Source organism: Gambusia affinis, linkage group LG20, assembly GCF_019740435.1.
Source record: "Gambusia affinis linkage group LG20, SWU_Gaff_1.0, whole genome shotgun sequence".
In the NCBI taxonomy this organism is placed as follows: domain Eukaryota; kingdom Metazoa; phylum Chordata; class Actinopteri; order Cyprinodontiformes; family Poeciliidae; genus Gambusia; species Gambusia affinis.
In genome coordinates, this window is record NC_057887.1 from 7,199,548 (window position 1) to 7,209,528 (window position 9,981).

The 9,981-nt window shown below is 43.2% G+C and overlaps 1 protein-coding gene across 5 annotated transcripts in view; it reads left to right on the forward strand.

The window, feature by feature from the left end:
• ankfn1 (ankyrin repeat and fibronectin type III domain containing 1) overlaps positions 1 to 9,981 on the forward strand; it is a 100,476-nt gene extending 90,495 nt beyond the window's left edge. For 3 of the 5 annotated variants that reach the window (XM_044102239.1, XM_044102242.1, XM_044102243.1), the window contains 7 exons: positions 920 to 1,086; positions 1,204 to 1,378; positions 1,963 to 2,131; positions 3,975 to 4,141; positions 7,369 to 7,591; positions 7,668 to 7,860; positions 8,147 to 9,981. In XM_044102239.1, the coding sequence (XP_043958174.1) occupies positions 920 to 1,086; positions 1,204 to 1,378; positions 1,963 to 2,131; positions 3,975 to 4,141; positions 7,369 to 7,591; positions 7,668 to 7,860; positions 8,147 to 8,894 (1,842 nt within the window). In that variant the 3' untranslated portion in view covers positions 8,895 to 9,981. The remainder of the gene's footprint in view (positions 1 to 919; positions 1,087 to 1,203; positions 1,379 to 1,962; positions 2,132 to 3,974; positions 4,142 to 7,368; positions 7,592 to 7,667; positions 7,861 to 8,146) is intronic. The other 2 variants (XM_044102240.1, XM_044102241.1) reach the window with 2 other exon arrangements.

The window sequence follows — 9,981 nt, forward strand, 5'->3', positions numbered from 1 at the left end:
CAACACTAATATACGAGTTACTTTTCATCAAGATATAAGGACCTGTTTTAAGTCAATAATTTTTTAATATTGATTTAAAAATAGCTAGGTCAACCAGCTGTATGAGTTTGGAAACATTTTTGTGCTCTTATCGTGGTTGGGACAAGTGTAACAATGAGAGACAAGATGAAAAAACATAAAATAGCTAGATTTTTTAAATCTTCTGAACAGGAACGAAAGTAAATAAAACAATTTTTATTTTTCTAAAGGGACAAAAGGGATAGTATTATGTATGTTATATACAGTAGTGCCATTTTATAGCACAATTGAGTAATTATGTTAGCTTGAGTTATTATGAAAAAATATGCCTTAAACGAAAGTTGACGTAGTAATTTAGCACCTTGAAATTGGGCCTCTGTCTCTTTAAAAATTCCTGCTCTTTCTGAAACTCTCCCTTCAGGAAGTCGTCACAACAGTCCTCCTCTATTTACTCTTTTACAGCATTTTTACCAGCTTTGCAGAGAGAAGTAGCTTGTGTAATGAACTCAGAAGATGTGCAGTTCCATCAGGTGTTTGCTGATTGTTGCTGGCTAGTCTGAAGGAGCTGAGTAGGGGAGTGCCCCCAAGCATTTTTCACAGCTGAATGGTTGCCACTGGAGATTGAAGGAATAATCAAACATCCATGAAAGAATTAAAACAACACTACAAATATGTTTTTGATGAGGGAATAGCATTACAATATGATGTAAAGCTGAAAAAAGTCAATTTTACATGATTCTGCCCCTTTAAGAGGCTTTACTGAGAGTTAAAGACAGAAAAAAGATACAATGTGTATGTGCTTAGAGGATTAGTTTACTTATAGCCAGGGTTTCAAAACTCTCCGGTGCATCTTTCTTTGTTTTGTTTTGTTTTTTTCTTTTGCTTCCTGCTGACCCTGCAGGACATCCTGGCGTACCAGCGGCGCAGTACCCACCGCCTCGCCCCCGGCCTCTACCTGGGCTACCTGAAGCTCAGCAGCTCAGTGGACCAGATCAAAGTGCTGGTGTCCCAGCGGGCCCCCAACATGCTGTGCCACACCCGGATCCGGGACAACGCCAACGTGTCCAGGTTCCCTCTCACACAGACACGAAAACTCGCCGTTTGTGTTTTTTTCGGAGGCTGACATTTTGTTACAGACTGTAAGTCGTTTTTTTGAGGTAACCTGCCTCCTGTGTGCGCCTTCAGGGAGGAGTGGGACTGGATCCAAACGCTGGTGGCCATAGGGGAAAAAAATCGACGCAGCGAAGAGGACGAGGAGGAGGCGGAGCCTCAGCCAGAAAGCCACGCCCCTCTGTTGTACTACGAGCTGCAGGTGGCCATTAAGTCGCTACTGAAGCACATCAATGTTTCTCTGCACCAGGTATGCTCACCTGCACAGCCTCCCTTCGAGCCAGATCGTTTTACACAGCAGCAGCGCCTCCTAGGTGTGACACCTGTGCATTCCATCTGGAAAGGTTGAACATTCTAAGACGTGAAAAGGAGTGGACAAAAAAAAGTTCTGCAAAGTAAAATTATTCAAACGGATTAATTGTTTATTTTATCTTACACAGTTACCAGTCGAAGTCAAAACTTAAAGAGGAATGCACAAAAAATTAACAGAGGGGGTAGGGGGAATAAAAAATGAAAATAAATAAATACGTCTACATAATCAAACTGAAAAATATAAAAGTAATTAATTAACTGAAAGCAAACAAATTATGTTGCAAGTTTCATTAAAAAAAAACATGTTTGACAACACTCATTTAGTGGTTTTGAAGTTTGTTTTTAAATAAAACAAAATAAATAAATGAGAAGAATTATAAACTGTAATTCCAGTATGTAAGTAAAGTCATACAACACACCATACAATCTAGATGTAATAGCAACAGATATCACCATGGACGTACAGATGTTCCGTCATGCTTGTGGTTCCCGTCATGTTTCCGTGTGTTCACACACACACAGGCCCGCCACTTCCGTCTCTACAGTCAGGAGGTGGTGGAGATCGGCCACGGCGTCTCCTTCCTGCTGCTGCTGCCCCCTGCTGACGACGTCTGCTCCGCCCCCGGGCAGTCCAACCCCTACGCCCCTCTGTCGGGGTTCCTGCACCTCCCGCTGCAGATGTTTGAGCTCGGTAACTACACACACTGTTTCCCTCTCTGCAGCACGCAGAGCCCGACATCTCTCACACACACAGGCTCTGGTCAGATTGAAACAACCGGGAGTCCGGAGGGAACTTTGCAACTCACCAGCTTCCCAAAGCATTTAGAAAGAACTAAAACCAAGGCCACATCACCTTGCACAAACTGATGCGTTAGTGCAATTTTCCTAATTTGTCATTTTTGTAGTCCTGTTTCCTTTTCCTGTCTGCTGGACGCGGGTCAGGACTGCATGCGGTAATCTCTTCTCCACAGCCATGCCTGGGGAATGTGGTTTTCTATTGTCATGGTGCAATATGCATGGACTTGAAGAGGAAGGCAGCAGAGGTCGCTCAAAAATCTCTTCCGATCTTTTTATGAATCATTTTTACGTTTGCACTCTTCTTGTCAAACAACAGATCCTTTGGACATCTTGTCTTTAGTGGGACTGTCCCAACATCTCTGGAACGATTTGCAGCATCTCTCAGGACGTTTGGATAATAAATCGGATGATGTAGTAGAGGCGTGAAACTTTCTGGCCTTAAATTTAAAAAAAAAAAAATGTCAAAAGCAAACTGAAAAATAAATTGTTTTTCATTAAAGCCAAAAGTTAGAGGCTGAATCTGCATTGGTGTGTGTGCCTGTGTGCGTGTGTGTGTGCTGGTCTGCTTGTATAGAGAGAGCATATTGTGCAGTGCGTGTGGGTGTTATTACCATGTTCATGGGCGTGTGTGTGTGTGTGTGTTTGGGGGGTCAGCAGAGAGGCCGTCCTGCTGGAGCCTGCAGGCTGATTTAGTACGTCTGCTGCTAGAAACACAGCTTGGTCTGTCCTCAACCCGTGGAGCGGGTCCAACGCCGCTGAAAACCACATCGTCCACGAAGGACGGAGCCGTCTGCAGGACGAGCTCCAGCCGCCGCTCACTTTATTACTGATCAGTTAAAACCTCGGCGATCCGCTCCAACTGCATGCTGCTCAAGAGAATCGGCTCAGAATAATGATGGCAATAAGGCGGATGGTAATTTCGTTAATCCTAGAAACAGTTAAAAGATTTTTTTTTGTTTTTCATTTATTTTGCTGGGTATATTGTTTGTTTTTGGGGAACAATGGCATTCCAAAAAGAAAAGCTTTTAAGTTGAGCAGGAACATTTGAGTTTATGCTCAGGCAGTGACCAGGAACCTTCATCAAAAAGACATTGTATGGAGCTGTGGTAGTGCCAAAAAAAAATTAATCTTTTTTTTTTTTTTTTTTTCAATAAAATGAAAATGTGTTATAATTTTTCTTTTTTGTTTACACTAGATTTCCAAAACATACACTTCAAATATAGCATTTTCTTATTATGATTGGATACAAAATAAGTGTGGCTATTTCAGGAAAAAGAAAAAGGAAAAAGCTATTTTAGACATGTAAAACTAAGTTAACTAAGGAAAAACACAATAAATCCTCCAGTATATAAATGATGCCTTTGTACTTTTTTAGTCGAACTTCTATAAATTTGCTTCAGTTTATCTCAGCTTCTTCAGTTGGCCAGGCACAAAAAAGAAAAATCCAAATGAATTCATATTCCATCCTCATTTTCTCTGAAACTACAGCAGCTGCTGTGATGCCTAAACTTTTGCAGAAATCTCCCAAGTGTTAGCTTAATTTTGATAACTTTGTCCTGTTTTTTTGCTGTTCTCATGCTTAAGGACAAAACCGTCACAAAAAATAAATAAATAAAACTTTCCTTAAAACTGGGATCATTCAGTCTGGAGAGTTTTCTGGATTTTTATTTTTTTTTTAGTCCAATCCAGATCAGCTCAGCTCACCTCTGTGCTCCCGCCTCTGTTTCCCCTCTCAGTTCACTTCTGCACCTACAAAGAAAAGTTCATCGGTCTCTACTGCCGCCTGTCCTCCGTTCTGGACCTGGACGCCCTGATTACCCAGCAAGCATTGCGGGAGGCCATCACGGATGGCGAGTTGACGAGCGCCAGATCGCGACATCAGCTCATCCTGGACTACATCCAGGTGAGAAAACCATCCACCTCCTTTCCAACGGCTAACACGTTTAGTTTTTTTCTAAGCTTTCCAGGAAGCTTTCCATTTTGGAAATGTCAAAGTGTTTCTGCCGTAGAATTTCATCCGATAAACGGCGAGTATTTTTCTCCTCGTTTGAAGATTCTGACCGAGGAGCTGCCCGCCACTAAACACAGAGCGAGTGACACCATCTGTCTGCTTTCTGTAAGGCTCGGAAAAAATGGACTCTGACCACAGAGAAGCCGGGATAAATAACACGAATCGCAGCACAGGGGGAGCCGCTCTGTGCCATCAGAGTTCAGATTCAACGAATCAAACTGAAAAACTGTTTCAGAGGCCAATGTGAGCGGGAGTACTGCTAAAGGGCATCGCTATATATATATATATATATATATATAAGACCCAGACAAGTTTAAAATATTAAATTACAAGTTAAGATTTAAAAAAATCTCACTATTCTAACTAGTTTTAAAGTGGGTTTCTGTGGAGTATGTATTAGCGGTCTGTATCTTACCTGCAGAAGACCAAAGTTGTTTTTGTTTGTTTTATCAGAGTTTGTAGAAAATATATTTTTTTTAAATCTAATTCTGGACAAACGCGACAGAGCCAACTTATAAACAACCGAAATATTTTGTACAGTCGATACAAACCTAAAAGACACACTTTTCAAAAGGTCGTTGTTTAGTTGCCGTTTAACTCACCTCACCTGCGCTGAGGCTGCTGGTGATGTGAATCCTCCCGATTAGCTCAGACTATCTTTTTCTGAAAAAAAAAAAGAAAAAGCCTTGGCCAGATTGGGGCTCCACAGCACAATTCAGTAATTAAGCAGCTCACAGAGAGTACGACTTCATTCAGCTTCGATTCTGATCCTGTGAAACTTTTTGATTCAAATCACCTTGAATAACCATCAAACAAAAAAATATTTTTGCCAACTATCTCCCAGTGTATCTCCGGCTTTTATGGGATTCTCTTTTCCAGGATAAAATGTTTTTCACAAAGTGACCATTTAAAGCTGAAGTTTTTATACCCGTTTCTGTATTCCTGTTTGGTGAAGAGTGATGCTGCGGGCCCACCATCCCTATGCTGAAAAGGATGAAATTTTGATAGAAACTACCCTCTACCTTAGCATGAGTCTTACGTTACTCAGCAGCTTCTTCTTTCTTAATCCTTTTCTACATTCATGTGTAAAGTTGAACTCCTCAGACGGAGACAGAAACCGAACAGTCTGCGAGAGCTGCTGAAGCTGCAGAGCGACAATTGAAACCTCAGCAGATCTGCGGTTTAAATCACAAAGCTGCTGTCAGTTTAATCTGCTGCAGATGGAAACCTAAAGACTACCACGGCTCGGCTTTCGTCCCGAGCTGCAAAAAAATTTTTTTTTCATCTGTGGCGGAATCTCCAGGAAATCTCTTGTTTGTTGTCATCCCACTGCAGCCCGTCTGCGTTTCAGCAGAACAGAGAGCCAAGAAGATCAAACGGTGCTGGAGCTCCGGCGCTCAAAGAGGTCCAATATCTGACGGACCAATGCAGATCCATCTCAAACCAAAACCAGGAATAACACAGTACATAATGAAAGAGGCAAAAATGATCAAAAAGGACAAAAAATGTGATCAATTATGTAAAAATAGTTATTAAAATGAAATGACTGCAAAAAAATGAACAATTTTAAAGCAAAACCAACATAGAAAAAGGTTGCAAAAATCTTTTTGAACACATTTTTTTTTTAAATAAGAAAAGAAAAAAGCTTTTACAAGAGTTTTAAAAAAGTATGAAAAGACACCACATACTAAACAATCCATCCAACATCTGAGCTTTCAATCAGTAGCTTTTCCAGAACCACATTGTCTCGGTTGGATTCTCCAAATTTCCTACTGAGGCTAACCAAAACAAGGTGATTAGACTGTGAGGGAGAGTCTGAGAATAATTGTAGATTTTTAACAGGACTCTACAAAATGATCTAATCTACATGGAGGAGTTGTGTGTTGTCCTTAAACATCCAGCCTCTTCCACAAAGGAGCTTCTTCAAGGTTTTTATTTTTATCTTGTGACTCTTGGTCCGTTTTAGTTCTTTCTCATCACTCTGTTTTGAGACGATAGTCATAAGTCCTAGAAGAAACTCTTTTAGTGAAAATCAAACCTAGAACATTGGTATAAGTACCTCGAATGTTGTTGTGGACAGAACCTCGTCCAAGTATTTGCAAATAAATACCCTTAATCCCAAGACATTGTTTGATACAAATATCATTTTGAGTTATAATTTTGTGATTAATAATCACAAACCTATCTTAGAAGCGCAGTTCTTCTGGCAGCAAGGGACAACTTACACTCAAAACTATTTTTTTCAGGTTTTTCTGTCAAAGGAAATAGAGACACAAAGCAAAAAAAAAAAAAAAAGACTTTCTAAAAATAATGTAGTCTAACAAGGGCATTTTTAACTCGGATACAAGAAACCTGGAATCTCCAAAGACCTCACCTTTTCAGTGGATGAGGTCAAACAATGTTCAGCAAGTTACTCCAGTGTATACAGCCAAGTACATCTTGCTGATGCCAGCACATTCTGTCACCACGCAATCCAGTTATCTGCCCAGGTTGATTTTTATCAAAAAAATGGTACCACAACGGAGTTCAGAGGGAGAGACCCGGGGACAGTCGTCAATGTTCTTTAACCATCTTAGCATGGAATTTACTGTTTTGCGGGATTCTGACATTACACACATCAACGGAACTGGTGAAGGAAAAAGATCTACGTACTTTCTAAATCCAATTTGTTCTCACGGTTTTGGAATCTTTTTACTTTTTGTCCTTAAAGAGTTATCCTCTAGGTTAACTTAGCCTGGTCACTTTCTACGCAGAGCATTGTCATTCACTAGGATAGGTTTGGTCAATGAGAGCATTTTAGATAAATCGACGCTTGTGATTAAGACAGCTGAAGCATTTCCTTTGTTCCAGACAGAAAAGTGTTGGAAGGTGTTCATTGTCCCACCAGCACTACGAATGCACAGTACAAACTGTCAAGCATAGTGATCAAGGGATCGTGATTTGCGCCAGTTTTCCAGTCAGAAGACTTGTGCACCTTGCTTCTATTGAGCTTACTATGAACTCTTCTTTATACAAAAGTGCTCCAAAGTCACCGTCAATCTCTGGAGAGTTTGGCGTGGGCTATATGAAGACCAGGGTGTCCCCCAGTATCCTATTTGCTTGTCTTTTCATCTCTGCAGCAGCTGGATGAGATGCGACGTGACCTCCGCTGGATAACAGACGCCCTGCAGTATGCGCGCTACAAGCAACCCCGTGGCGGTGTACTCATCAACTGTCTGGTGGATGCCAGTGCTTCAGAGAGCGATTCTGGACAGCAGAAGACTGACTCCACCTCCTCCACAATGGACTACATGCCCACACCCTCCCCTTCACCGGAGCTCCGGCAGAGGAAGGCCATTAGTGGTGCGTATGAAGATTTTCCTCTTAAAAGCAGACTCAAAGCACCTTCAGAGATCTTACCCTGACGTCTGTCTGACAGATTCTCTGCTCGGCTCAGATGAGGACGGCTCCTCCGAGGTGTTTCTGCCCACCGACAGCGACTATGACTCCAGTGATGCCCTGAGCCCCCGCGAACTGGATCTGCTCTACTCTCCAGCTTCAGATCTGTCCCAGCAGGTCATGCACTCGCTAGGCGGAAGCGCACCTGACGTCCTGCAGATCCATGAACTCAGGTAACGTTAAACACTTCTGAAAGGCCACGGGTAATTCAGACACTAAAATCCTCTACTCCAGTTTCGGACTACAATACCGTCTCAAAAGATCAGGTATGCTCTGGAGGGTCCTGAAAGAAGCCAAACATACTGGCTTTACTTCCCTCAGAAAAGGGGAACTGCCCCTGTAGTTTGATTCCATCCATCCATTTTCTTCTGCTTTTCCGTGATCCGGTCACAGAAGTAGCAGGCTAAGTTGAGTGGCCCAGACTTACCTCACCTTTAATCTGATTTCTCTCTTTCTCAGGTACAGTATTTGCCCACCGACAGACCTGCCTGTCTCCACTCCCAGGAAGGATCCTCTCCTACCTACCTCCACTTCTCCATCTGCAGATCTCTCCCTCCCCACCTCGCCTAACCCGCCATCTCGCTGCAGAACCCTGCCTACATCTCCCTCCCTTCCCTTGTCCCCCAGGTTCTACAAAGATCTCCCCCTGTCTTTCCCCCTGGCCCCAGCTCTGTCCGACACCACCAAGACTTTTGAGGGCCTCTCACTTACTAAGGAGGGCCCAGCCCCTCTGAGGGGTCTTGCCAATCCACCGGCCAAACGCAAACTGCTCTCTAGGAGCCACCGGGGGCAATATTTCAGCGGGCCTCAGCGCTGGCTCCGGGGCCACAGTGGGGAGAGTCTCACTGGGTCTTTATCAGAGGGCGTTTACACCCGGCAACTGGATGCCGACTTAACTCCACTTGGGGACCCACCCTCACCACAGAGCCACACCTACGTAAGCCACGCCTCCTGCGTCCTGGAGAGTCGCAAAGCCCGGCACCGGGAACCGCGGCCCCACGTTCGCAGGATCTTTGTGGAGCCCTGCAAGGATGCATCGCCGAGTCGGGAGGAGGAGACTGTAACGAATGCGGGAGTGTCAGTGGTTGTAGCACAGGCAGAGTCTGGAGAGGAGGGGGAGGAGCCAGAGGGCGCCACTGCCCAGGAAGTGGACTCAGACGACCAGACAAACGCGCAGGTCTCAGAGATTCTCAGCAGCACACTGTAGGGAGGAAACGCGTTGTTGGATTACGTACATTACATGGACATTGAAGCCACTGCAAACGACTGAGTCGTACATGTTTTACCTCATGACACCAACAGTCCTTGCATCTAGCAAGGATTCGCATCCTCTCCTTCAGTGTCACGTCACAGCGGAAAGCTGCAACAAAACCTTCAACCAGTTTATGTCTTAATGTATTAAATCTAAAGGTCAGAGGCTCACTGTATTCACTCCCGTCAAAATCAGCTCAGATTGGATCTTTAAGCCCCTCTATCGAAGGCTCCTCACAGGCCTTTGTACAAACAAATTCAGTGATTAGAGCCACATTCATGTAAGCAACAAGTGAAATTGTGAAATTACAAAGACCCCTAAGACGTGGGAAGGAGGATTTTCCACATCTTGACATCAAAGTTTGTGCTTTAACAGAAATCAGTGGCCAACAACGATCCATTGGTGCTGATTCTGAATGAATCCAAATAATTCAAACAGTTTCAAGCTATAAAGTCTAACTTAGTTTGTGGATAGCCTGTCTGTTTGTAGGTTTTTCCTTTGTTGGGAAACCAGTTCAGAAGATAGTAGATCAGTTTATCCTTACATAAACCCTTTTCATTATAGTATTCCATTAGATTCCCGGCCGTCCCATTGATCTCTGGTCAACATTTCAAACAAAGATCTCGTCACGATCAGGTTTACAGCTATTTAGTGCAATTAGCTCTGCATGATGTTTTAGCTCTTCTGGGTGTTGCATCATAAAAAACAGCATCACGATGACTGGCGAACAACGTTGTCCTTTACTGCTAGCTTGTCGCAGTCCTGTTAGCTGCACGTAAAACCAAGCACAGAATTTAAATAGATGCATCCCTCTTTGCATTAACTACCAAATTTTCTTCAGTGGTGTTTAGGCAGCAAATGTAAAAGAACATACTTCAGAGAGAAATCTAAAACGTAAAGACTTCAAACCTGTTACATGTTTTGTTTGACCTAAATCAGGGGTCTCAAACTCCAGTCCTTGAGGGCCACTGTTTGTGGTGCAGCAGAGGCACATTTAAAAGTTGCAGGACAGTGGCCCTCGAGGACTGGGGTTTGAGACCCC